The sequence below is a fragment of the Balaenoptera borealis genome, assembly GCF_965194805.1.
Source record: "Balaenoptera borealis genome assembly, chromosome: 7".
NCBI classification, from domain to species: Eukaryota; Metazoa; Chordata; class Mammalia; order Artiodactyla; family Balaenopteridae; genus Balaenoptera; species Balaenoptera borealis.
In genome coordinates this window covers 116,290,692-116,318,334 of record NC_138864.1, presented here as the reverse complement: position 1 = coordinate 116,318,334, position 27,643 = coordinate 116,290,692, and the positions used below count along the sequence as shown (strand labels likewise).

General features: G+C 47.8%; 1 protein-coding gene across 2 annotated transcripts in view; it reads left to right on the top strand.

Moving 5' to 3' along the window:
* SLC37A3 (solute carrier family 37 member 3) overlaps nucleotides 1-19,404 on the top strand; it is a 118,819-nt gene extending 99,415 nt beyond the window's left edge. Inside the window, exon 15 of one of the 2 annotated variants that reach the window (XM_082400320.1) lies at nucleotides 18,389-19,404. In XM_082400320.1, coding sequence (XP_082256446.1) covers nucleotides 18,389-18,423 — 35 coding nt within the window. In that variant the 3' untranslated portion in view covers nucleotides 18,424-19,404. Of the gene's footprint in view, nucleotides 1-8,915; nucleotides 8,960-18,388 lie in introns of those variants that run through there. The other variant, XM_082400321.1, reaches the window with a different exon arrangement.
* The last annotated feature ends 8,239 nt before the right edge of the window (nucleotides 19,405-27,643 follow it).

Sequence of the window (27,643 nt, the reverse complement as noted above, 5' to 3'; positions counted from 1 at the left end):
ATCAACTGTGTTGATTTTTAGGAGGCACATACTGAAGTATTTAGGAGTGAAATATGATTTCCAAAACTTAAGTTCAAGCATTTTGGCAAAAAAAAAACACAAACAAAAAACACACCTATAGAGATAAAGCAAAAATAGCAAAATGTCAACGATTTTTAAATTTAGGTCGTGGGTATATGGGTAATCATTGTGCTATTCTTTCAACCTTTCTGTATATTTGAGCACTTGTGTAATAGTAAGTTGCTGGGAGTAAGGGTATGGGTAGTGGACAGCTGGTGAATCTGAGAGTCCTTGAATATATCACAGGCATGAAAGGGCTTAGTAATGCCAGACTTGGAAAAATCTTTTCATTCTGTGAGGCTCAAAGAGTAGTGTCTTGGGCTGAATTTTGTCCCCTCAAAATTCATATGTTGAAATCCTAACTCCCAGGACCTCAGACTGTGACTGTCTTTAGAGATAGGGCCTTTACAGAGGTAATTAAGGTTAAATGAGGTCATTGGAGTAGTGTCCTAATAAGAAGAGAAATTTGGACACAGACTGGTAGAAAAGACATTGTGCTATGGACTAAAAACCCCCAGATTTGCATGTTGAAGCTTTAACCCTCCAAGGTGATGGTATTTGGAGATGGAAACTTTGGGAGATAGTTAGGTTTAGATGAGGTTATGAGGGTGGAGCCCTGTTAGGGACCGAACGTTTGTGTCCTCCAAAATGCATATGTTGAAACTATATACCCCTCAGTGTGGCAGTATTAGGAGGTGGGGCTTCTGTGCTAATAAGCATAAGATGAGGTCATAAGGGTGGAGCTCTCATGAATGGGATTAGTGCCCTTCCAAGAGTCACAAGAGAGCTTGCTTCCTGTGCTCTGCTGTCTGCCACATGATGGTGCAAGAAGTCAGTAATCTGCAACCTGGAAGAAGGCCCTCAGCAGAACATGACCAATGCTGGCACTCTGAGCTTAGATTTCCAGCCTCTAGAACTATGAGAAATAAACTTCTGTTGTTTATAAGCCACCCAGTTTATGGTATTCTGTTATAGCAGCCTGAGCTAAGACAGGCCCTCTCGACAGGATTAGTACCCTTTTGTAAGAAGAGAAAGAGACCCCTAGAACTCTCTCCACCATGTGAGGAGACAGTGAGAAGGTGACTGCCTCTGAGCCAAGAAGGGAGCTCTCACCAGAACCCGACCAGGCCAGCACCTTCATCTTGTACTCTGGCCTCCAGTGCTGTGAGAAAACAAATATCTGTCGTTTAAGCCACACAGTCTATCGTATTTTGTTATGGCAGCCCAAGCAGACTCTTACACGATATGAAGACACAAGGAGAAGACAGCTATCTACAATCCAAGGGAGGAGGCCTCAAAAGAAACCAACCCTGCTCACACCTTCACCTCAAATGTCTAGTCACCAGAAGTATGAAACATTTCTGTCATGTAAGCCACATCATTAGGGCAGCCCTAGCAAACGTACAAGTATCATTCAGCATTGTTTGCACTTCCTTAAATGAAGCAGAGCTCTCACACAGGAAAAAGAGTTCAAATGGGGCAAAGTTCAAACTCTCCTGTGCTTTCCTGTGGTTAGGACAAAACCAGATGGCAGCTGGAGGTTACCCACCTGAGAGAGAGCAGAAAGTGGAGGGGGGACCAGACCATGGGAGCCACTGAGGGCTACACTTGTCTTATACTTTGGAATCTTTTTTTTTTTTTTTTTTTAATTCACGTTCTTTTATTTATTTATTTATTTATTTATGACCGTGTTGAGTCTTCGTTTCTGTGTGAGGGCTTTCTCTAGTTGCGGCAAGTGGGGACCACTCTTGATCGCGGTGCGCGGGCCTCTCACCATCACGGCCTCTCTTGTTGCGGAGCACAGGCTCCAGACGCGCAGGCTCAGTAATTGTGGCTCACGGGCCCAGTTGCTCCGTGGCATGTGGGATCTTCCCAGACCAGGGCTCGAACCCGTGTCCCCTGCATTGGCAGGCAGATTCTCAACCACTGCGCCACCAGGGAAGCCCTATACTTTGGAATCTTGACCAAGGGGAATAGAATTTGCTTTTTAATAACTATTTCCTTTTGTTCTCCTGTGATATTAATAGAGCTATGTTTTGTAACTAGGACACAAGGTGAAAAAGTTATATGCGATAATTGAAAATAAGTTTTTCCTATGAGGGTCAAGCTAGGAATAATCAACATTTGAGAGACAAGATCAGCAGTCTGTAGGCTGAGGGCATAGATACAAGGCTTCTGAATGGTATTGTGAGAAGAGCCTTGGCTTCGGCTTGGACAAATGTGAGCACAACTTTTCCCTTTTCCAATTAAGAGCTGTGAGACCCTTAACTGGGGCAATTTGTGTAACTTCTTTGGACCACACTTTCCTCATCTGTAAAATGGGCAGAATACTACTTGCCTTGTAGAGATACTGGAAAGATTAGAGCCGTTGTACTTAAGCCCTGGGTACAATGCCTGGGCACAAATAATGGTACTATTATTACTGTTGCTATTTTTTGGGAACGCTCAATAAAGGTGATGGAAGTGCAGTGAAGGGAAACACAGTAAAGATAAAAGAAAGCTACCTTTTACTTAGTCAAAATCATAGAGACAAAAAGTAGAATGGTGGTTGCCAGGGGCTGGGTGAAGGGTGAAATGGGGAGTTATTGTTCAATGGGTATAAAGTTTTGTAAGATGAAAAGAGTTCTGGCGATGGATGGTGTTGATGGTTACATAAAAATATGAATGTACTTAATACCATGAACTATATATTTAAAAATGATTAAGGGAATTCCCTGGTGGTCCAGTGGTTAGGGCTCCACGCTTCCACTGCTGGGGGCCTGGGTTCGATCCCTGGTTGGGGAACTAAGATCACACAAGCCGCACGATGCAGCCAAAAAAAAAAAAAAAGATTAAGATGGTAAATTGTATGTTACGTGTATTCTACCACAAGAAGAAAAAAATTGGAAAAGAAATAACTTACTCCACAGTACAGCACACTTGACGAAAACACAGGGGAATTGGGGGGGGGGGGAAATTAGCCATAAAGAAATTTAAAAATTTGACTAATAAACAAAAATTCTACCAGGCAAAAATCACTCTAAACAAAGTCAAAAGACAAAGAACAAGCTAGGAGAAATGTTTTCAATTCTATCCAACAGAGCTCATTTTCTTACTGAAGAAGTCCATATGTTAGGAGAATGGCCTACCAGAAGGCCAGAAAGAGGAGTTCAGAGAACATAAATTCTAGTTTCTCCAGGACCTTCCGGAGGCACCCATGGTGGGACAGGTAGTTGGGGCAGACAGTTCTTCAGGCTTCGTGATGTCCCAGCTCAAATATCCCTCTACATTCTCCATATCCCTTTTCTCTGAATTTTATGCTAAAACCTCTTTGGACACATATTAGGTGCCAATAAATATTTATTGAATTATTTCACATATTACAGTGTTTTCGTTTCCTAGGGCTGCTGTAACAAAGGACACAAACTCGCTTAAAACAATGGAAGTTTTACAGTTAGAGGCTAGAAGTTCAAAATTAAGCTGTCAGGAGGACCATGCTCCCTCTGAATGCTCTGTCAGAGAATGCTTCCCTGCCTCTTCCTAGCTTCTGGTGGCACCAGGCATTCCTAAGCCTTTAGTAGTATGACTCCAACCCCTGTCTCTCTCACATGGCTTTCTTCTCTGTGTCTCTGTGTCTTTCTTAGTCTTCGCCTCATCTTATAAGGATACCAGTCATTAGGTTTGGGGCATACCCTATATCCAAGATGATTTCGACTTAACATCCTTAGCTAATTACATCTTCAAAGACCATATTTTCAAATAAGGTCACATTCTGAAATTCTGGGTGGATGTGAATTTTGGGGGGACACTGTTCAACCTTTTAGTTGCAACACGGAGCTTTTTTAGTTGCATCTTAAAGAAAACCCCCATCTAACTAGCTTAAACAAATAAAAATAACTACTGGGACAATTAGCAGAAAAGTCTAGGAATATATGGAACATCAAGAATGGCTTGACCAAGGAAGTCAGTTTCTCTGTTTCATTCTGATCTGTCTTTTGCTGTGTTGACCTCATTCTTAGGCTCCATCGTGTGGCTTTTGGCAGCTCCAGGTTCACATCATCCTTATTGGTGGTAATCCTAGCAAAAAGTATCTCATACCTTTCCCCAAACAGTATCAGCAAACATCTCATGTATATCATTGGCTTTTATTAGGTTTCATGCCCATCTCTAAACCAGTCACTGTGGCCTGGCCTTAAGTCTATACCTCAGCTCTGGAACCAGGCATTGAAAGCTCACAGACTAAGGATGGAGGAGGGGTTCTTCCCAGAGTGAACTTGGGGTATTATTACCAGGAAAAGCATGCATGGGTGCTAGGTAGTGAAAAATGTAGCTATCCACTAGAATGTTAATCCTACCTTCATAGTTAAAGAGCTCCTGGAAGACAGCAACTCTGGTTTTCTATTCTGTATTCCAGAGCCCCAGATAGCATCAGGCCTTCACATAAGTATTTGCTGACTTGTTTTGAATTTTTAACAAGATTTAATCTCTGCAGACTTTATCCACTATAAATCTGCAGCCCAGTTCCTGAACCAAGGCGACACACCCTACCCCATCGAGATACTGCTCTTTGTAAAGCTCTATCTAGGTAGACCAGTTGGCCATCTGTTGTGAAATCATTCTGAAAAACTTCCATGAAAGGGAACTGAGTAAAAAGGCTCATGTTTGGGTCAACATGGCAGGAAAGAAACACAAGTGTCAGGAAAGAAACAGTGGGTGAAACTGAGGAACAGAGAGATACAGCGCCACTTCCCCACTTTGTTCCAACACACACACACAAATCTCAATATATCTGCTGGGATGGAGTATTGTTACTCTCACATACCCTGGAGCCCTGGTGGAGTAAATAAGATTCTGAGTTTAGGCATGTGTCATCGAGGGGTTTAGACCTGAAGTGTTGTACCTTAAACACACGCAGAGGGGCCTTGTATCCAAGGCCAATGCCCAAAGGGTGAAATCAGACAGCCCTTTAGCTAGATGAAGCTGGACTTGGTAACCACACTGTGGAGTTTAATTTGCTGACCTAGATGTAGTTTGAAGCCCACAAAACCTCATACCACAGCAAAGCTTTTCTTGTGCTGAGACAGCTGGCTGAGCGTGGTGTTGCAATGACTCAGTTCTTGGTAAAGGGTCTGCAGAAATTAGGGGCAGAGCTATAGTCCTAAGACCACAGTCCCAAGAGACCTTCCTGTTTATTCCATGGTGAGAGAAGAGGAACCTTCTGTTTGTGGGCACTGGTGTTTCATCAGAAAGGACCAGGCTGGGGCTATGGGTTTGGGCTGCGTATACACAGTCCACACATGATGGTCAGACAATTATACTCAGACTGATCCTTCAGACTGAACCACACAGGCCAAAAGCATTTTTGGAAAGTGGTCTTCAAACTGTGTGAACTGAGTCACATTTCTCCTTGACTTCCATTTTGAAATTGGGGCTAGTTTACATGAGGAAGCTGACTTCAATAAAACTGGGGTTGAAAACTGTGGGTTCTGAGGACTCCCCATTAAACATAGCAGATTGAACATGTGTATAAGCTTCAGCCTCCTCCCAAAACCCCACTAAAATATGAGTAAAGACACATTTTTTTTAAAAAAGCATATATCCAGAAGAGAGATAAGAGCAGAGAGAGGGATCAAAAAAATCCTAGCTGAAGCCTATTGATGTTCAAGGGAAATAAATTTACTTCGGATATATTTCCCTATTGTGAAATATATATCTAATAATAAATTGTTAGACATTGTTACATTGATCAGTGTTCACTAAAATATTCACCATCTTTGTGTGAATGTATGCGCATGCTGTGTTGGTTGATATAATTTTACATAAATTTATGTTCTCAAAAGGATACATCTTAGAGTAAAAGGTGGCAGGGGATTTAAATAATATCCATGTGAGTTTATGACATCAACTAGTACATTTCAACCCTAGCAGTGCATTAGAATCACCTTCAAGTGCTTATTAAAAATGGGAACCCTGGGACTTCCCTGGCAGTCCAGTGGTTAAGACTCCATGCTTCCAATGCAGGGGGCACAGGTTCAATTCCTGGTTGGGGAACTAAGATCTCACATGCCAGGTGGTGTGCCCTGCCCCACCAAAAAAAAGGGAACCTTTATTAAAAGTACATATTCCTGGGCCTGCCTCAGATATATGAAACAGAACAGGATTGTGGGATGGGGGAATTGCTAGGAATCTGTTTTTCCTTCAACTTTTTATTTTGAAAATTTCAAACTTACAGAAAAGTTGAAAGACTGTAATGCTCACCCTATACCTTCCACCTACATTCTACAATTATTAACATTTCATGACATTTGGGTTTTTTTTCCCTTTCTCTCTTTCTCTAGCTATAAAATTTTTTGCTGAGACATCTGAAAGTAAATTTCAGACATCCTGACATTTTATCCTTGTTGTGGGTTGAATTATATTCCCCCCAAAGAGAGGTTGAAGTCCTAACAGCTTGGTACCAGTGAATGTGACCTTATTATAAATAGGGTCTTTGCAGATGTAATCAAGTTAAGATGAGAGAATATTGGGTTAGGGTGGGCCCTAAATGCAATAACTGATGTCCTTATAAGGGGAGAGAGAGATTGAAGTCCCAGAGAGACACACAGGGAAGGACAAGTGACCATGAAGGCAGAGATGCAGTTAATGCTGTCATAAGCCAAGGAACACCAAGGATTGCCAGCAACTACCAGAAGGTAGTAAGAAGCAAGGACGGATCTTCCCCTAGGGCCTTCAGACAGAGCATGGTCCAGCTAATACCTTGATATGAGACTTCTAGCCTCCAGAACCGAGAGAGGATACATTTCTGTTGTTGTAAACCACCCAGTTTGTGGTAATTTGTTATAGCAGTTCTGGAAAACTAATACAACCTCTAAGTACAGGAGTTACCAAAATGCAGGTATTTCAAAGGAGTAAGGACATTCTCCTCATAATCAATACCATTACCACACCTAAGAAAATTAAGAATAATTCTATAATTTCCAATCCATAATCAAAAGGATCCAATTGTCCTCAAAATAACTTTTTGCAGATTTTTTTTTTTCTTTTTTGGTCAAGATCCAGCCAAGGTATCTGATATTCATTTGATTGTTATCTAATTTCTTTTAATTCTATTTAATTAAATTCTATTTAATTAAAAGAATGTAATTAAATTCTTTTAATTTCTCTAATTTCTTTTATTCTGTAGTAATCCACCCTTTTAAAAAATGACATTAACTTTTTGAAGTATCCAGGTGTTAAAGAAAAAAGAATTCTCAAACTATAAAGAAGACTTTATTCCAGATTATTGCAACAGGGGAGAGAGAGGGAGCTCAACTCCAAATTCAACAAGGACAGGTGGGGATTTACAGCCAAAGAGCAGGTGAGGGAGTCAGTGGATGGAGATGTACTAATAGGAGACGTGGTGGAGCAGGGCAGGGGGAGTCTTGCTAAAGATAGGTCAAGTCCTTAGACATTGTTGTGGGTAGAAGAGGATGAACTGGATCAGATATTAAGGGTGATCAGATAGTGAGGGTGGAGGGATGATTTAGCAGCACTCTGCTAAGATTGGGTTGGGTAGGTCCAAGACAGGGTGGGGACCAAGGTCGAGGCCTAGTGGAAAGAGGGTTCAAAGGAACCTGACTAAAGTCAAGGAGAGAGCCTTTGTCACAGGTCAATTGTCTTAGAGTATGTTCCACACTGTGAATTTGTCTTTTTGATTTCTCTTGGTATAATTTAACTGTTCCTCTATCCCTGTATTTTCTGTAAACTGGAATGTAGGTCATGAGGCTTGGTTAGAAGTATGTTAATCACTTTGGCAGAAGTAATTCATAGGTGGTATTGTGTATTTTGGATTATATCACATCAGAAGGTGCATAATTGTTGCACTATTAGTGATGCTCAGTTTGATTGCTTGGGTAAGATGGTGACTACCAGATCTCTCCATTGTAAAGAGAAATCTTCCACTTGGTAATTTGTAAGTCATCTGTGGGTGTTATTTTAACCCAATGCGACTATCTTACTCTCCTATAACCTTTCATCCAATGGTTCCATTGTTAATCTTTGCCTAAGTCACTTATTTTACTGGGGGCTGCAAAATAGTGATTTCCAATTCTATCATTCCTTCCATTTTTATTGGCTGGTATTTCCCTTCCTCTCTCTTTTGTTTTGAATATCACTGTGAACGTGTGGATTTTGTTGTATTCATTGTGTTACCAACTGTAGTCATTATTATTTTTTTTTTTAAATTTTATTTATTTATTTATTTATTTTTGGCTGTGTTGGGTCTTCGTTCCTGTGCGAGGGCTTTCTCTAGTTGCGGCAAGTGGGGGCCACTCTTCATCACGGTGTGCGGGCCTCTCACTATCGTGGCCTCTCCTGTTGCGGAGCACAGGCTCCAGACGCGCAGGCTCAGTAATTGTGGCTCACGGGTCTAGTTGCTCCGCGGCATGTGGGATCTTCCCAGACCAGGGCTCGAACACGTGTCCCCTGCATTGGCAGGCAGATCCTCAACCACTGCGCCACCAGGGAAGCCCCTGTAGTCATTATTTATTTTGATGCTCAAATTGTTTCAAATTTGGCCAGTATGAATCCTTTCCAGCTAGCTCCTATGTCTTTGAATACTTCCTTGTCTTCTGGCACGATTTGATGCCCTAGGCTCACTTTTCCTGCCTGAGACTTGGGATTGGCCATTTGTTCAAGGGACAGAAAAGAAGCCCATCCTTCTCAATTACCCATAAGTAAGGTGTCACTTTCCTTACCATTTAAAATAAGCGTAATAATAGCTAATGTTTATTAGGTACTGTGTGCAGGCACCCTGCAAGTGTTTTCCATGCATCACCTCATTTAATTCACATACTAATTCTTTGTGGTCAATACACTTATGTATCCCCCTTCTACAGATGAGGAAACCAGGGTGTGGAGAAGTTAAGTAAATTGCACAGGACCATTCAGCTAGCAAGCGGAGGACTTAAAATCAGAACTCAGATCATTCTGACTCCAAAATCAAGCTTGGAACCACCATGCCATATTGCCAATTTTGCTACAAAAAGAGAAACTGCTTTAAAAGAACTGAACTTCATTATATCTATAACTAAACAAAACAACAAAAACCCCATGCTTTAAGATGATAGGCATTACGTAAAATTTAAAGAAAGAAATCCTTGAGAAATTTGGTAACTTTCTCATTAATTCTAAATTGCCAGTAATCACAGTTTAGGATAACCTGGGTCAGGCCTGGAATGTGATTAGCAACTCAACCAGAAGCCTTATCATGGAATGAACTGGAGCAGGGACTTTGGACCAAGTTAGTGTTAAAGCCTTCCAAGCTTCTCATAGCTGCAGAATATTTCTCTGTTTCTGGGGTGGTCTGTTCAGCACTTAAGCTGTACAGGTTAATGGAAGGGATAGATAGGGGCAGGAGGGAGAGCTGCTGTGATTATGTAGCTGTGTCCTGGTTCTCATTGGCCCAGGGTGCTGGGGAAGCTGGGGGAGGTGACTCGCCCAGTCGAGGGCTGTGACACCTGAAAGAAGGGGCCCCTTCTTCTAATTTGCACAAAGGTGCCCTGTGGGCTGGTAGAGGCCGTACCTAAGTAAAGTCCTCCTGGCTTGAAACTGACTGTTCTGGGTTCAAGGGCGAGTGACTCTCTATTATCTCTTAATGAGAGAAAACTTCCTGCTCCCACAGGAATTTCTAGTTATAGTTATTAGCTTAGGTGTAACCCGAAATTTAAATGTAATTACATTTCTCTTAGAGCTAAGGTTGCTCCTAGAAACCTGCCAGTTTCCTTTCCAGGAGGAAGGTCTTTGGCCTTTTACTCTTTTCCTTCTTTTCCACCTTCACCTTAGCGTCCAGTTAAGCCTGGCGTGGTGTTTAGTGAGGAGCCTTAACCCGGACACCAGATGTCCGGCCTGTCCTCCCCCATCCCCTCCCTCCCTGGGTCTTTGCCCAGGGCAGGGAGAGGTACCTGAGTATCCAAGTGGTGGTGAGGGATATTCCAGGGAGTGATAGGTGGGGGGACCCATTAAGATAAAGAGGAAGAATAAACAGAAGCAGATGTGCCTTCTGCCCAGGTCCCCAGCCGGCTGATAAGAGCTAGTCTCCAGGGCTGGGCCTGGCCTCCTTGGAGCCAGGAGCTGGGCCAGCCTCCTCCATCCTCATCTCTCCACTGGATCTTGTTTCCCTTCCTGGAGCTTTCCCCTCCATTGGAATACAAATCAAATATATTCACAATCTATTACCAATGCCAATGATTCCTCTAGATTTAAAAGATGTGCCCAGACAACCATTTTCCTGTGAACTACAAAGGTGGAGACTACACACACACACACACACACACGTGCACACACACACACACACACACACACACACAGAAGCACCCATCTAGGCTTACATTAAAAAGCCCCAAGGTGTCTCCAATCCCCAGGACTGATAGTCCCCCAAAGCTATGGGGCCCCCTCCATGGGATGGGTTGTCCAAGCTTTGCTAAAGAGCTCTGGGCTTGGGGTAGAATGAGTGAACAAGGAAACCTCTAGGAACCCTCCTGGCCCTAAAACACTCCGGCTCTCAGGGCTGTTTAAGGCTACCCACCCCCAACCCAGAAAGGATAAAAGCAATAGAAACTCTGGACCTTTAAGGGTGTGAAGGGCTTGGCTGGCACTGGGGCTGGGGCTGGCAATGGTCTGGGGTCCTACCCCTGGCATATCGTTCTGCAGCAATGTTTCCCTTTGAAAAGAAAAATTATCATCGATCCAGAACAGACTTAAAATGTTAAATTTTTAATATTACCCAAATATGTGCAAATTTCAACCTAGGTTTAAACTCCCTGTGTGTGTAAGTAGTCCATAATCATAAAATTCAAGCTGGAACCAAGGGAGAAGCCAGGGTCTTACCCACACACTCCCACCTTCAGGGGTGTCTCCTGTAGCAGCTTCTGTTTCTCCCAGACAGACCCAGTGTGACCAGCTGTGTTTAGAGCTTCCGCTGGGTGATCCCTGGGCTCAGTTATCACTGCCCCTTTCTCCTGTCCCTCCAGCCTCGGGGGGTGGTGGCCTCCTGCTGTTGTTCATCTCTGGGTTGCCTCAGCCTCCCCTGTTTGGACTCCTGGTTCTTTCATCCTGGCAAGCTTGAGGTGGGGAGGCAGCATTTCATAGATGTGGGCGTGCAGGTGTCTTAGGTGGGATGCCCCCAAAGCCACCTCTGAGAGGGAGACTTGCGTGCAGGGTGTTTCCTGGCGAGTGCTCCCAGTAGCAGCGGCTGTGAGCAAGCGAGGGCAGAAGATGTTAGAATGCAGCACAGCTGCAACCAAAGCCCCATGCTCTGCCCCAGAGTCATCCCAAACTGGGGCCGGGCTGGGATAGGGTACCCCACCTCCAGCCCCGCACAGGGGAGTTGGCCTTGGGCTGCCCCCAGGAAGGGGCCCCTGTTGGACATTGGATGAAGCAGCTCCGTTGAGGCAGGGCCATTCCTGGGGAGGGACTGGCTGGGAGCTGTCCTCCGTCCCGAAGGGGCACCTGGGCAAACGCCACAGCGAACAGCTCAGGTTCAAAGCCCAGCTCTGCACCTTCCTAGTTACGTGCCCTTGACCAAATTCCTTATCCTTATTTAGGCAGCGTTTCAGTTTCCTCATCTGTGAAAAGGGAAACTGTGAGGACTCCGTGAGACTTTGTTCCTGCACAGGGAGAGCCTCCGCCCCTGCTGGCCTCCCTCCGGGGAAGCCATAATCTGTTTGGTCAGGATCCAGGGCACTGGCTCAGCCAGACTCATGAGGGGGTGGGGCTCCTGTGCCATAAAGGGTCATGTGCCGCGTTTCTCCCACTCCCTGCTCCCAGGGGCTGGGTGACCTTGCCCTCCTCACTGGCTTTTCCAGCTGGGGATGGGATGAGGAAACAACCAAGGTCCTCTGGCAGCCTGGCCTCCTGGCCCTCCCTCGTCTTCCTCCCAGGGCTTGTGTCGGGGGCAGGGGAGTCAGAGCTTTGGATCCCAGTATCCCTGCCCCGGGATGGTGTGTCAGGCTCTGTGCTATTTGCCTTTATCCCATGTGTGTGCCCCAGTCCCCAGGAGCCCCGCAGGAAGGGAGGGGTGGGCGAACCAGGGTAGAATTCCTGGACCCCCAAATTCTACCTGCACTCTCAATAGTAGAAAAGATGGAAAGAAAGAAATAGAATATAGTGGGGGTGTGTGGAAGAGTACAGCAGCACCCCAAACTTCTTCAGGGTCCCCTGCTATATATGGGAACTCGATGTGAATTAGAAAAGGTCACCCCTCTGGGGAGACACAGCCCCATGAGTGCTCAGCTTAGTGAACAGTGCCTTTGTGCAAACTAGAAAAAAGGCCCCCGATCTTCCCTGTGCACTCGAGGTGCAGTGCACGACCTGCCCAACCTTACGGGGTGACCCTGTAGGAAGGCTCCACTTGATGCCACAGGCTCCTTGCCCTGCCTTCTGTCCTGCCAGTTTTCTCAGCCCACACCACACCACGTAGCCTTGGGTTCTGCACATTCTGTGTGGTTTATGGGCTTAGGATGGACGATCAGGTTATATATACTCCACAGAGCCTATCTTCCCACATATCAAACAACTCTCTGCCTTAGAGCCTTACATGTTCCTTTCTGTGATGACATTCATAGATTCGTTGAGTCCTGGAACTGCAAGGGACCCGAGAGATTACTAATCACTGCTGAGTGACAGGGCCAGCAAGCCTGTTCCTTTGGGGACAGACCCCAGAAGCACCCCAGCCCAGCAGCCTTTGCCCCCCTGAGGTTCTTCTGTACGCATGTCCTGCCAGTCTCCCCTGCTCTGCTCAGAGCCCACGCCTAGTGACTTGTGTCCGTGGACATGGATCACAGCAACCTGTCCGTAAGGCATATTGCTGGAGAGGTGGTGTGGACGGAGCAGAAGTCAGGAGCCGGATGAGTTGAGGGGGATTTAGCTGGATTTGTTTGATCTAGACCCCAGTGTTGACTCTCACGACTTTTCTTGAATAAATGGATAAAATGCGTCTGCATTCCTTCCTGGCGGCACCTGACTGGAGCTGAGAGGTGTCACCCCAGCAGAAGTGCAGGAGTGGCCTGAACTCCAGTTTAGTGAGGAAGTGTTACGTGTGTACTCCAGAGTCAGCCAGCCTGAGTTTCAGTCCTGGATCACTTATTAGCTATGAGACCTTGGAAAAGTTATTTCCCTCTGCCTCAGTTTTTCCATCTGTCAAATAGGATGATGACATAATGCAACCCATCCTACAGCGTTGTTAGAAGGATTAAGTGATTATGTGCTTATAATAGCACATAGTGCATAATATTTGTTAGCTATTGTAATGACAGCAGGTGAGTTCCCACTGGGCAGAATAGACATTGATGTAAAGTTTCCACAAACATCATTTTATTGTCTCAGTGACCCCTGGATTCTCAGCAAAAGATTGTAGCTGGCCTAAGGAAACCCAAGCGGGGAAATTCATCTATGAGATCCCCTCCCCTCAGCAAGGCAATCTTCCAGACTGCCCAGGGCGTGCAGGGGCAGTCTCAGCTCTGGGTCTTGCCTCGCTCAGAGCTCTGTCCCTGCCAAGGGCATGATGGGAAGGGCTGTGAACAGCCAGTTGTACTCCCTGTCTGCAACCTCCAAGAGCACATCCCAATGTCCCAAGGCACCCTCAGTCCCCTTCCTAAGTCATTACGGTCTGTCAACAGCGAAGTGTTGCACAGCGTACTGGGCATTTTAATTTCCAGTCCGACTCCTGCTTGGGGTAATAAGTTCCATGAGCTTACCGCCCACCGAGTGAAGTCCGGTTTTCTTCTATTATTCCTAAACATCATTCTCTCAAGCTGTAAGCAGAGCCCCCTGGTTGTTCAGGATTGGGTGACTGAGTTCATGACCACTAACCATAACGTCCATGATCAAACAGATATTATTCCTTCTTAGCCTTTGTCTTTCCAGAGAGAAGAACCCTCAATGTATTACTCTGTATTTTTATGGCAGCTTCCCTATTTCCTTGGCAACTTTGGTTGGTCCTTTTTCTCGTTTCCCACTGTCTTTCATGAGGTGTAGAAAATCCACAGGACAGAAATCCCTCCTCAACCATAATTCCCCGTATGCCACATTCTATACACTTGGATACACTTCCAAGTACCAAATGAGAACTTCAGTTCAATACATGCAAATTGTAGTCATTTTATTGAAGAAAACTGGAAAAAGAGGGGATTGGGAGTTGGTGAAAGAAAAGAGAGTAAAAATAGGCAGAGCACCAGCAGAGAATTTTGCCATCGAGGGTGGGAACAATAAAAGGTGAGATCTTAGAACTCTGCCCCAGAGCTGCTTTACACAACCGTGCAAGATGCATCTTACCCAAGGGCACCCTCCAAGGGGGCAAGTGGGGGCTGGAGTCCAGTTGTCACCCACTCACCATGGTCCTGGGTGCTGGGCTGCACCAGCCAGAAAGCGTTACCTTTTCCTGATTTGTGTAAAGACACCTTGTGAGCCAGTGGCAGCCCTGCCCATTCCTCCATTGGTCAGTGTGGGGGCAGCTGTGTCCCCTAGACAGGGAGGGCAGAAAAACCCAGGTCAGAGCTAGGCACTGGGTCCTGACGTGCTCTGCCATGAACTTTTCTTCGGCATCCATCCAGTGAGCACTTACTGAGCATCTGCTATGTGCCCATCACTATTTTAGGTGCTGAGAAGGCAGATACAGTTCCTGTTCTCACAGAGCTTATGTTGTAGTCAGGGGAAACAAATGAACAAAGTAAATTTAGACACCACAAGCATCATAATGGGCTGGTTCAGGGGTTGGCAAGCTACGACCCTTGGGCAAAATCCACCCCTTGGGCAAATCCACCCCTTGGCCTACTTGTGTAAGGCCCATGAGCTAAGAATGATTTTTATATTTTTAAAGGATTATAAAACAAAACAAACCCTTAGGAGATACACAAAGTCTAATTACCTACTCTTTGGCCCTTTACAGACAAAGTTTGCCCAGCCCTGAGGTGGTAAAGTGGTCTGGAGGACACTGCTGGTGGCCTCCCCAGCACCCATCAGCATCTCCCAAATGCATGGCAGCCTAGAGATTTGGGTGGGACGGGGCCTTAGCTGCCTAAGTCTAACCTGGGTCCTTTCAGCAGCGACTGGTTCAGGGATATGCGAATCAGCATGTGCGAGTCTCCTGGGTTAAGTGATGGGTTAGGTGAAGTCCAGTACTTTCCTTTGAGTGTTGGAGAACAAGAAACTCTCTTTCTGGATGAGTTGGGATATGGATGTGAGGCCAGGGCTTGCTGTATCCATTTTGCTAACGTACAGGAGGTTATCATGAGGACAGAGCTGACCCACTGAAGAGGGGAACATCAGAGAATCACAGAGACACAGATCCAGGGCCCTGACTTTTTAGTTCCACAAGCCACTACATCCCCTTCGATGTTTAAGCCAATTAGGGTTTCTTGTTTCTTTTGACCAACAACATTCTAACTGATACTCAAGGAAAAAAGGTGATGTTTGAGCTGAGACACGAATGACTGTAAAGATCTGGAGGGAAAACCTTCCAAACAGAGGAAAAGGTAAATGCCAATGCCTAGAAGTGGGCACGAGCCAGGCACATGTGAAAAGCAGGACAGTCAGTGAGCCCTGGGGAGAATGATATCCAATGAGGTAGAGAAGTAGGCTGGGTCTCAATGACCAAGGAGAGGAGCTTAGCTATTGCTCTAAATGCAACAGGAAGCCATTGTTAGTTTGTTTTTTTGTTTGTTTTGTTTTTTGTTTTAATTTATTTATTTTTGGTTACGTTGAGTCTTTGTTGCTGCGCGCGGGCTTTCTCTAGTTGTGGCGAGCACGGGCTACTCTTCGTTGCAGTGCATGGGCTCCTCATTGCGGTGGCTTCTCTTGTTGCAGAGCATGGGCTCTAGGCGCGTGGGCTTCAGTAGTTGTGGCACATGGGCTCAGTAGTTGTGGCTCGCAGGCTCAGTAGTTGTGGCGCACGGGCTTAGTTGCTCCGCAGCATGTGGGATCTTCCCGGACCAGGGCTCGAACCCATCTCCCCTGCATTGGCAGGTGGATTCTTAACCACTGCGCCACCAGGGAAGCCCCTTGTTTGTTTTTTTAACTTTTTAAATTGATTTTTATTTATATACAGCAGTACAGTGCACGAAGCTTAGGGCAGAGCTTGATGAATTTCAGCACTCACGCACATACACATGTATCTCCATCACCTAGATCAAGAATGTTTTTGGCCCCCACAAGCCGTATATGTAATTTAAAATTTTCTAGCAGCTACATGAAAACAAGTAAAAAGAGAAACCCAGGTGAAATTGATTTTAATAACGTATTTGATTTAACCCAACAGATCCAAAATATTGTTTTAATATGTAATCAGTGTTAAAGGTGTTACTGAGCTCTTACATTTTCTCCTACGTCTTTGAAATCCAGTGTTGATTTTACACTGAGAGCACATCTCAGTTTGGACTAGCCACATTTCAGGTGCTCAATAGCCATATGTGACTGGTGGCTACTGTATTGAACAGTGCTGGTCTAGAGGGTAAGGCATGATAAATGGAAATAAACAGTGCGCGTTGATCAGAATGGAAGTTACGTAAGATGTGAGTCACTGACCTTACCTCTATTTAGAGTACTGACTTTAAAATTTTATTTTAGTCAAAGTAAGGTACCACCCATTCTCAGTTCCCTAGCCTTATATCCCTGTAAGGTCTTAGATTACTCAACACAGAATTTTCCTTCCTTGAGGGGTTTTAGTTCCCCTTTGGGTTCTCTCATGAATGGAGTTGTCATTCTGCACATGCTTAGGCAGTATGAACATCTGAATGACAGGTTCCTCATCTAACCAGTAACCTGCCAATTTCACACTTGGGTTATCTCAAATTTTCTGATGGAAGTCTCTCTATATCTGTGCGTTCCCAATCTAGCTGGTCATCTGAATCACTTCAGAGTACTTAAAAGAAAACAAAACAAATAACACACATCCAGGACCTCTTGAATCACAATCCAGAGATGTGCTCAGTGATGTGCATTTAAAAAAATCTCAGCAGGGGCTTCCCTGGTGGTCCAGCGGTTAAGACTCCACACTTTCACTGCAGGGGGCACGGGTTCGATCCCTGCTGGGGCAACTAAGATCCCCCTCGAGTCTTTGAACAATAATATACGCTTAAAAAAAAAATCTCAGCAGATGACTGTGATGGGCTTTCAGCCTTGGGCACCATCGACTTTGCTGAACAGTCCAGAGACTTCATCTGTGGCAGAGACACAGCAAGTCCCAGAGTGACAGATCCTCTGGGAGCAAAATTCCTTTTAACAATGTCATTGTGGGACTTCCCTGGCGGTCCAGTGGTTAGGACTCTGCACTCCCAATGCAAGGGGCTTGGGTTTGATCCCTGGTTGGGGAACTAAGATCCCACATGCCTCACAGCCAAAAAAGCGCAAAAAACCCCCCAAAAAACCCCAATGTCATTGTGGCCAGGGGAGGGGTGGGGTGATGGCGGTGGCTGAGGTGGAGGCCTCAGAGGTCCCTTTGAGTGTAGCCTATTTTAGGCAGGCAAAGCCTAGCGCATGGGACAGGAAGCAGTATCTCCAGATGGAGAACCAATATGAGAGAAGACAGAGTGGGCCTCAGGTCTCCCGTTGGCCTGAGGGCTGTGGGTGAGGAGGAAGTCCACAGCTGGTAACCCTCCTTATTCTCCTCATTTTGCTTTTACCTATGGTACTGGCTTTCCTGGCAGTCAGTCACTGGAATCTCTTCTACACACATAGGTGTGTAACAGCAGAGCTAACCTGTGTTTCAAGGGGCAATTTGAAAGAACAATGGGGACTTCCCTGGTGGCACAGTGGTTAAGATTCCGCCTGCCAATGCAGGGGACACAGGGTCGAGCCCTGGTCGGGGAAGATCCCACATGCCGTGGAGCAACTAAGCCCATGCGCCACAACTACTGAGCCCATGCACCACAACTACTGAAGCCCGCGCACTTAGAGCCCATGCTCCGCAACAAGAGAAGCCACTGCAAGGAGAAGCCTGCGCACCGCAACGAAGAGTAGCCCCCGCTCACCGCAACTAGAGAAAGCCCGCGTGCAGCAATGAAGACCCAAGCCGCCAAAAATAAATAAATTTATTTTTTAAAAAAGAGCAATGACTAAGGTAAAAGAAAAAAAAATTAACCCAGTCCTTCTGGATTTCATTTTAATTGCTGAGTGTGCCCTGGGCACCAGGATCATAAAGCAGGCCTGGTTTCTTTCCTTTGATAAATTTAAAGAGCCCTGGATTTGCAGTCAGGACACCTGAGTTCTAGTCCTAACGCTATCACTAACAGCTGTGACACTTTGGGTATATGCTTGAATTTATCTGAGCCCCACTTCTCTCGCTAGTAAAATATGAGTAATAATACCTGTCTTTTAGGTTATAGGGATTACCAAGTAAGATCACGCCTGTGAAAGCAATTTGGAAACTAAAGCACTACACAATCACAAGATGCTAACGTTTATAGTAGGGAAAATAACGCGGGACATAGAGAAGCGGGAGAAACCCTTCACCAGCTTCCGAGACGCTCAGGACTGGAAGCGTGTTTCCGCCCCTCTGCCCTCCGCCCTTTCTTCCTTTGCCCCCTCCACCGGCCACGGCGTGTGCCTTACAAACAGCAGGCGCTCTAATCCGAATGGCTGAATAAATGAACTCGCTCCTGGTATTTTGGTCCTTGATACACACCTGTCCTGGGCTTCTGGGAAAGCAGCCCCCAAGAGAAAGCGCTGGGCCAGGTCTCCATCAATGTTTCCACTGGCAATTCCTCCGCAGGCGGCAGGTTTCCATTGGTTGGGGACCCCCTGCGCCTGTCTTTCATTGGCTGACTGCTGCGGGGATGAGGAGAGACAGTTCTTCTGCGGTTCACCACCAAGAACCACTCAGGGCTGCTTGCGCCTTCGCTTCCCGCTGTCCCCATCAGTCCCTGGGAGCGCCCTCCTCCTCCGCGCGCTCAGTCTGTCCCGGGCCGCAGTTCTAGTCTCAGGCCCGGAATCTACAGCCTCTGCTCAAGTCGCCTCCTTTGGGAAACGTTCCCCAGCTAAACCCAGCCACCACCGGTCCCTTAAAGGACATCTTTCTGGTCCTCCACCCAGAGGCGGAGCATCCCCTTCAGGGCCATGCGAGCCGTGCCTCCGTCACTTTCTCAGGCCAGCACCAGCTGCATCAAAATGCTCAGGCACCTTCCTAACTCTTCCCCTCCTCAGTGGACTGAAGATCTCCGGGGTTTAAATGCACTAGGCCCCGGTCAATAACCGAATGAAGGGGGACGTTTCTTTCATCTCTTACAGAAAGTGTTTTCACTCGGCAGGAACAGCATCTACAGCTCCGCAGAGCCAGCCTAGTCCAACACCACCAAGCTAGAGAACACGGGTGCAGTTAGGGGCGCTTTCTAGCGGCTCCCCCCTCCGCGCCACACACACTTCCCATCAGGCCACATTGTTCCTCGGCCTCCCCGGGCGGGCGGCGAACCCCGCAGCCCGCTCTGCCCGCCCCGGCGGGCCCCGGGCTCGGGACTCCCCTCCTCAAGCCGGGCGGAGAGCTCGGGGGGGGGGGGGGGCGCGGGCGGGGCCGGCGCTGCCAATCACCGCGCGGCGCACGTGCGGCACGTCTGCGCATCCGGCCCCCGCCCGGCGCCGGCTCGGCTGGGGGTCCGAGGGGGCAGGGGGTGCGCCCTCGGGAGGCGCGCCTGGGTAGGAGGTGTGACCGTGCGGGGGTCCGGGGACGCGAGCGCGCGGAGGTCGGGGCTGTGCGCAGGCGGCGAGAAGGGTGTGAGCGCGCTGGGGTTGAGGGGCTGTGCGGGGGGGCCTGGGGGATGCGAGCGTGCGGGACGGAAGGTTTCTCAGGCGTCTGGAAGGTGCCAGCAGGCGGGGGAGTGAACAGGGTGTGAAGAGTATGTGAACGCGCCCGGGGGTTAAGGGGGATGCTTCGGGGTCTTGCGGAGGGCCGGGGGAGTACTCGCGCCGAGCGAGCCTACCCGGGTACCTCGGGGCTCACAGGGGGGTCCAGCGCCACTCGGCCGCCCCCCCTAGCTGTAAAAGGGAGCGCCGGGAAGCTCCCCAGTAGGCTTCAGCCTGCCTCTCGCTAAAAACGGGGCCACAGACAGGTGGGGATGGGTGTGATGACCCGCGCGCATCTACCGCCGGCTTAGCCAAGGGCCCGCGGCAGGGGGGCCGGGAGGGGGGCTTCACATGCTGGACCCAGGGCACCTGTTCAGGAGAAGGCAGATCGTTTTAGGCTCCTCCTTCACCAGCATCCCCATGCCTCAGCCCCACCCTCCCACCCACCCCCGGCCCAAAGAGGAGTCTTTTACTTCTGTCTGTGGTTTCTAAACACAGAGCCCTCCAATATGTAAGCCAAAGGACGGAAGCCCAGGAATCAGAGCTGTCGGTGTGGACTTGACAGCGGGCAGGAAGGAAGATGGGGCATCGCCGTCATGGCCCGCCCTGTGGTGGGGCTTCCTGGCTGCTCGTTAATGTGTAGGGAAGTTAGGAAGGCACGGAACCAACATCTTCTACACCGAGCGCGGCGTCTTCATTCTCCGGTGTACCGGTTGGGCCCCGGAGAGGGCCGCATCCCAGCGAGGAAGCCGGTTGGATGTGAGTCCCCTGAGGTGTATTGCTGTTTACCCTCCTTGAAAGGCTGTAACAACTTCCGGAAGAAGAACTCCCTTTGAAGTGTGGGCCGCGTTTCAGCTCCTCTGACTTCGCATTGTCTCCTTTGATGTGGGGTGACGCCAGGCTTAGCAGAGACTGGCTACTGGGATCCAGAGATCAAACAGCACTCCAGGTTCACCTCCACCAGGACAGACGTATTGAAGGGCCCGTTGAAATACTCGAGAATGGATCTCAAGATTTTCCGTTTCCTGTTGCTTTAAAATTAACACAGTACATATTTTTCAAATGTATCATTCAGTTCTCTGTATCTATGAAATTGCAATGGAAAATCTTGGGCTAAAGTGCTCTCTACCTACATGGCTTCATTTAATCCTCACAACGCTATTAGATGGGTATTATCCTCACTTTATAGAGAGAACTTGAAGGCTTAGGGTCAGGCAGCTACGGGACGGAGCCCTCTTCCTGAGGACCTTCTCATTAAAAGTTAATTGGGCGAATCAAATGAATCCAACTACGCCAAACACAACAGTGGCTGGACCACAATCAGCCTAGTATGAAAGGTGAGCTATTCTTCTCATCAGTGTTGTTATTACAAATAAGAAGCTTAAAAGTTCTATTGCCGGGACAAGTTCTACAGGAATCACAGGCAGCAGACCTTGATGAATTATTTTAGGAATGTTTAGGGTTTTGCTGTTTTCTAGTGAGAGCCATCTCCAAATGGTACTGGGAGTGGAATTCCTGACCAGGATGCTCCAAGACAAACTACACAGCATGTCTTCCCACAGAGATTTGCTCCCAGACTTGATCTGTCCTTCCTTCCCAACTGGAGAAGTTTCTCACAAACACGCTGTCCAGCACTCAGCTGGGTGTTTTGAGGCCTGAGGGAGTCAAATGACATGGATAATGTAACTTGACTTTGTCTTAAAATTTCACAGAGTGAGTCAACATTATTTACTGAATCATTTACTTTTTAAAATTTTATTTATTTATTTATTTATGGCTGCGTTGGGTCTTTGTTGCTGTGCGTGGGCTTCTCATTGTAGTGGCTTCTCTTGTTGCGGAGCACGGGCTCTAGGCGTGCGGGCTTCAGTAGTTGTGGCACGTGGGCTCTAGAGCACAGGCTCAGTAGTTGTGGCGCACAGGCTTAGTTGCTCCGCGGCATGTGGGATCTTCCTGGACCAGGGCTTGAACCTGTGTCCCCTGCATTGGCAGGCGGATTCTTAACCACTGCGCCACCAGGGAAGCCCTGAATCATTTACTTTTTTTTTTTTTTTTTTTAATAAATTTATTTATTTATTTATTTATTTATATTTGGCTGTGTTGGGTCTTCGTTTCTGTGCGAGGGCTTTCTCCAGTTGCGGAGAGCGGGGGCCTCTCTTCATCGCGGTGCGCGGGCCTCTCACTGTCGCGGCCTCTCCCGTTGCGGAGCACAAGCTCCAGACGCGCAAGCTCAGTAGTTGTGGCTCACGGGCTTAGTTGCTCCGCGGCATGTGGGATCCTCCCAGACCAGGGCTCGAACCCGTGTCCCCTGCATTGGCAGGCAGATTCCCAACCACTGCGCCACCAGGGAAGCCCTATTTACTTTTTAAGAAGTGTTTTAGAAGTGCTGCTTTTGGGCTGCGGAGTGTCCTGAAGGCCCCTCAGTTACTCGAGGCAAGTGTGTTGAGGGCTGTCCTACAGACAAGTGTGCCCTGGGCGACCCAGGAGGACAGCAGTTGGGCTGAGCTGTCCCTGGGGTGTTAGCAGGACAGGATGGGGAGGTGGCAGGAGCTGCAGAAGCACTGCTAACTGAGGCGCACAGCAGGGCCTCAACGAGGGCCTCTCTTTAATCAAAGGCTGGTGGGAGGTCGAGCACAGCCAGGCTTTGCTCTTAACACGATAGGATGGAAGAAGGTATAAAGGAGTAACACGTGGTAATTGTAAAAATAATAACAGATGGGCTTTGCATGCTTTATATCATCTACCCTAGGAAGTAGGTTGCTATTAATGTTCCCACTTTACCGGTAGGGATGCAGCTGCAGGGAGCTTAAGTCGCCCAGTGTTACCCAACTAGTAAGTGGTCACTCAACTAGTAAGTGGCCGGTAAGGACTCCTGCTCATGGCTGTGTAACTCAGACACGTGGGGATGGAAGTGTTTTGTTCTTTTGTGCTGAGGATTCAGTTTACACGTTCTTGTTGTGGGGAATCAGGGACATCCTGGTCTGAGTCCAGGTGAGGGGAAAAGGAGCTGGCGAATCAGAGGGAAGGGGAGAACAAGTAAGGATCTGGTGGCTGAGCAGGGATGGGTGAGGGAAACTGGGACAAATGACACAGTGGGACAGCACAGTGGCTGGTGTTGTGTTGGCAGGAAGCAAGAGTGCCTTTTATTTTATTTTTTAAAAATATCTATTTAATTTTGGCTGCGCCGGGTCTTAGTTGCAGCACACAGGGTCTTTTAGTTGTGGCATGTGGGATCTAATTCCCTGAGCAGGGATTGAACCCAGGCCCCCTGCATTAGGAGTACACAGTCTTACCCACTGGACCACCAGGGAAGTCCCAAGAGTGCCTTTTCGAGGTGTGTGTTCAGGGAGCAATGAAGAGGGATGAGCCTTTGCTGAGTTGAACTGGGAGTAGCAGGCGGCAAGTACGGAGGCGTCACAGGAAGCTTCCACACTAAGATGTCCGTTGACAGTGGCCAATTTGTGTCAAAGTATAGCAGTGACACCTCCCAGTTTTAACACAGTGTCACGGGTTGAACTGTGCCCCCCACCCGTATATGTTGAGGTCCTAGCCTCCACTACCCCAGAACATGACCTTATTTGGAAATAGGTTCATAGCAGGTGTAATTTGCTAAATTAGAACGAGGTGGGACCTAGAGGGGTGGGATAGGGAGGGTGGGAGGGAGACGCAAGAGGGAGGACATATGGGGATGTATGTATATGTATAGCTGATTCACTTTGTTATACAGCAGAAACTAACACACCATTGTAAAGCAATTATACTCCAATAAAGATGTTAAAAATTTAAAAAAAAAGAATCAGGTGGGAATTCTCTGGCAGTTCAGTGGTTAGGACTCCACACTCTCACTGCCGAGGGCCCAGGTTCAACCCCTGGTCGGAGAACTAAGATCCCACAAAGCACGTGGCGTGGCCACAAAAAAAACCCAAAAAAACAAAAAGCAAAACCTTATGACAAGGGGAGATTTGGACACAGATACACACAGAGGGAGTGAACATGTGAACACATGCCTTGTGAATGTGAAGGCAGAGATGGGTGATGTGTCTCCAAGCCAAGGAAGGCCGAAGATTGCCAGCAAATCATCAGAGCTAGGAGGGAGGCCTGGCACAGATTCTCCCTCACAGCCTCAGAAGGAACTAACCCTGCCAACACCTTGACCTCAGCCTTCTGGCCTCCAGAGCCATGAGACAATAAATGTCTGTTGGTTAAGCTGCTCAGTTTGTAGTACTTTGTTGCACGGCCTGGTAAGTAATACATGCGGCCGCATATCCGATGGCTGCTCGGCTGCAACAGAGCTCTGAGATTTTTGAAACCTTGCTTTGTAGAAGCTAAGAGGATCTGTTTTATATAAAATGGTCTCCTCTCTCTTTTTCTCTAACAGAATGACGCATGGACATAGTTTAAAAAGTGAAATGGAATAGATATATTAAAATTACGATGGAAAATAGCCGTCGCTCTCATCCTTTGCCCCCGGCTCTCTCCAGAGGCAGCCACTCTCTATAGCCTTTATCCTGGTGTTTACCTCTGTTGTTCTAAATAATATGCTTCTATTACTATTCCTTGATTTTTCAGTTTTGGACATGACCTGTTGATGTCTTTTTTTTTTCTAATTAATTTGTTTGTTTTTACTTTTGGCTGCGTTGGGTCTTCATTGCTGCGCAAGGGCTTTCTCTAGTTGCAGCGAGCGGGGGCTACTCTTCATTGTGGTGCGCGGGCTTCTCATTGCAGTGGCTTCTCTTGTTGCGGAGCACGGGCTCTAGGCATGCAAGCTTCAGTAGTTGTGGCACCGGGACTCGGTAGTTGTGGCTCGAGGGCTCTAGAGCACAGGCTCAGTAGTTGTGGCGCACGGGCTTAGTTGCTCCGTGGCATGTGGGATCTTCCCGGGCCAGGGCTCGAACCCGTGTCACCTGCACTGGCAGGCGGATTCTGAACCACTGCACCACCAGGGAAGCCCCCGACCTGTTGGCTCCTAACCGTGGTAGCTGAGGAGTCACGTGCCCCCACCGTGTCCCTGTATCACAACACTGATGAGATGATTAGTGTTCACATTATTAGGACCAGACACATGCTGTTAGCGGCTGAGCCAGCCAATGCTGCAGGACCGCGCCCCCTTCTCCTGCAACCCGTGTCTTCCTCCGGAGTTGATAACGGCTTTGTTTTTTCATTTGCCTGATTTTCTCTGAACCTCTGTGTTCCCCACATGCTGTACTATCTCTGCCACATCACTGTCAGCATTACTTTCCAGGCTCCCTGCCCTTCGATTTTTTCCCAGGTGCTGCCCTCTGGCCTCCTGCTCCGGTGTGGCCAGCTGGCTTTGGCCACAGGACAGCCCAGGTGCTGGGAGGGAGGAGGTTAGCAGTTTTCCTGTTTTCTGAGGTGGATGTTTCAATTCAGCTTTGGGGCAGAGGCTCTTTCTGCTTCATGAAGGCCACCCAGATGGGCAGGTGCGCCTCGTTGTCCTAAGGGAAGCTGGCAAGCCACCATTCATGTCATCTGAGTGCAGAGGTTCACAGTTCCGCTTTGAGCCTGTTAATCATTCGTCAAGCTGAGCCAGCTCTGAATCCAGGGGGTGCAAACGACTGGAGATTCCTAAACTCACTCCTGTGGAAATTGGTGTTTTCATTAATTGGGCCTTTTGAGGGGGAGGGGGTGTTTGCTGAAAGGTGCTTGCAGGAGATGCGGAGTGGACGAGTGGAAGGTGCATTTTCTCCACCTGTGAATAGAATCAGCACGGCTGGGTCATCAGGGTGTGAGCAGCACCCCTCCATCCCGGCCTGGAGCCTGGTAGGCTCCCCATGGGCACTGTGCCATTGCACTGGTGGAATAAATATATTAAATGGAATAAAATTGTGATGAAAAATAGCCGTCACTCTCATCCTTTGGTGGCCCCAAGGCTCTACTGGTGGTTTTGGTGTTATGGACCTCAACCAGAGAAGCCAGGGCAGAAGAAGGACATGCTAATGACAGGGACTAATTGGGGGCCCCTTTTGAGGACTCCCTGAAAGACCCAGGGGAGACTCTGCAGGGGTGGGGCTGAGGGCCTGCATTCACCTGGAGCCTCAGAATTATTGTCATTTGGAGTCGTGATCTAAAAGCAATCTAATCTCTACCCCAGTCTGCTGAAAACTGGGTGTATGTGCATGTTTTCCTCAGAATGATGTAGGGAGATAGCCAAGGTATTTTTTACCCCTATTTTATGGATAGAAAATCAAAGAGGCTTATATCCTTAAGTGACAGAGAGGGAATTGGACCCCAGGTCCAGTGCTTGTCTACTTACATTGACTATGAAATTCAAGTCGCAGGAAGGTAACAGGGGACATAGCAGCCCCATTGTACATGTTACTGGTCCTAGAGACAAAGTATTTATTACCTTCAGTACAGGTATCACATTGTAAGAGGAACAAGAATAAACTCAAGCATTCCCTAGATTGAAATAAGCTTCATGAAAATAGATCAGGTCTGTCCTTTTCAACGTTATATCCCATCACCCAACAAGATCTGGCACAAAGTAGGTGCACGATAATTATTTATTGGATAAATGAATGAATTTGGGAGATGATGAAAGACCTGGAAACCAAGTCATTTAGGAAGTAGCTGGAGGAGCTGAAAGCATTTAGGCAGGAGAAAAGCACAGGAGAAATGTCTTCAAGTATGAAAAGCCCCAGTGTGAAAGAGGGATCAGGTTGATTTGTGTAACTCCAGAGCAAAGCAGAGACAGCCCAGGGGCAGGACAAGAGCCAGCAGGCAAAATTAGAGTAAGAGCAATTTTGGGTCAAAATAACAAAAAACTTTGCAACAATGAAAACTGTCAAAAACGAAAATGGAATGCTTTGGAATGACCATTGGCCCTGGCATTTTGTAAAAGCAAAGGCTCTGCTGTGGGAAGGAGGTTGAGCCATGGCACTTAGGCCAAGTCTATGGAGAAAGCAACGCAGCCATTCGGTGCCGGAGAACCCAAGCCTGTCTCCCCACTCGCTCCCGGGACACCAGGCTGCTGTGGCCTTCGTGGGCCCTTCTGTCTGCCCCCAGGAGGAGAGGAGGACCTTTGACCCCCGTGAGCCTGTCTTAGTGCAGAGGCGCAAGGGATGAAACATCAGCAGTGGCGGTGATGCGCCAGCACCGCGTGCGGGGCAGATTAGAGGAAGGAAGGTGCTGAAGGGGCGGAATGGCAGACGTGCCATGTGGGGCAGTGCGGGGGAAGGCGCCCCAGCCCGGGGCCGGGGAGTGGGAGGAGGAGTGAAGACATTTAGGGCGTCTCCAGAGGAACCACAGGACTTGCTGCCTGACTGAATGTTGGGGGGAAAAGGACAGGAGGCTGAAAATAATTCTGAATGTGAAATCAAGCCTGGTGGTTGTACATTCAGAGAAGAAATTGGGAAGGAGAGCCATTTCTGATCCAGGCAGGTTGTCAGTGAGATACTGAGGGTGAGGGTGCCTTGAAATGAGCCCAGAGCCTGGGTGAGAGGCTGGAGCTGTGAACTGATGCAGTATCAGGAACTCCCCAGTAGAAATTGGGAAGGTGAGGTCTTGTGGACAGAATTACTCCGAGGGGAAGAGTTGAAGAAAGAGGATGAAGCCCAAAGAACATGCACGAGAACCACACTGTCCCAGAGATCAAGTTCCCTAACAGGTAAAAACTCCCCACTTCACTTCCAGCACTGGGGCCAGAACTCCAGTGATGGTGTAGTGCTTGCGCAACTGAGGGACCTGCTAAGCTCAGACAGGGCTGCATTTCTTAAGATGCTTCTCGTCAGTGGGAAGTAGGTGGAAATTTCCTACATTCTGTTCTCTTCTAACAAGGTTG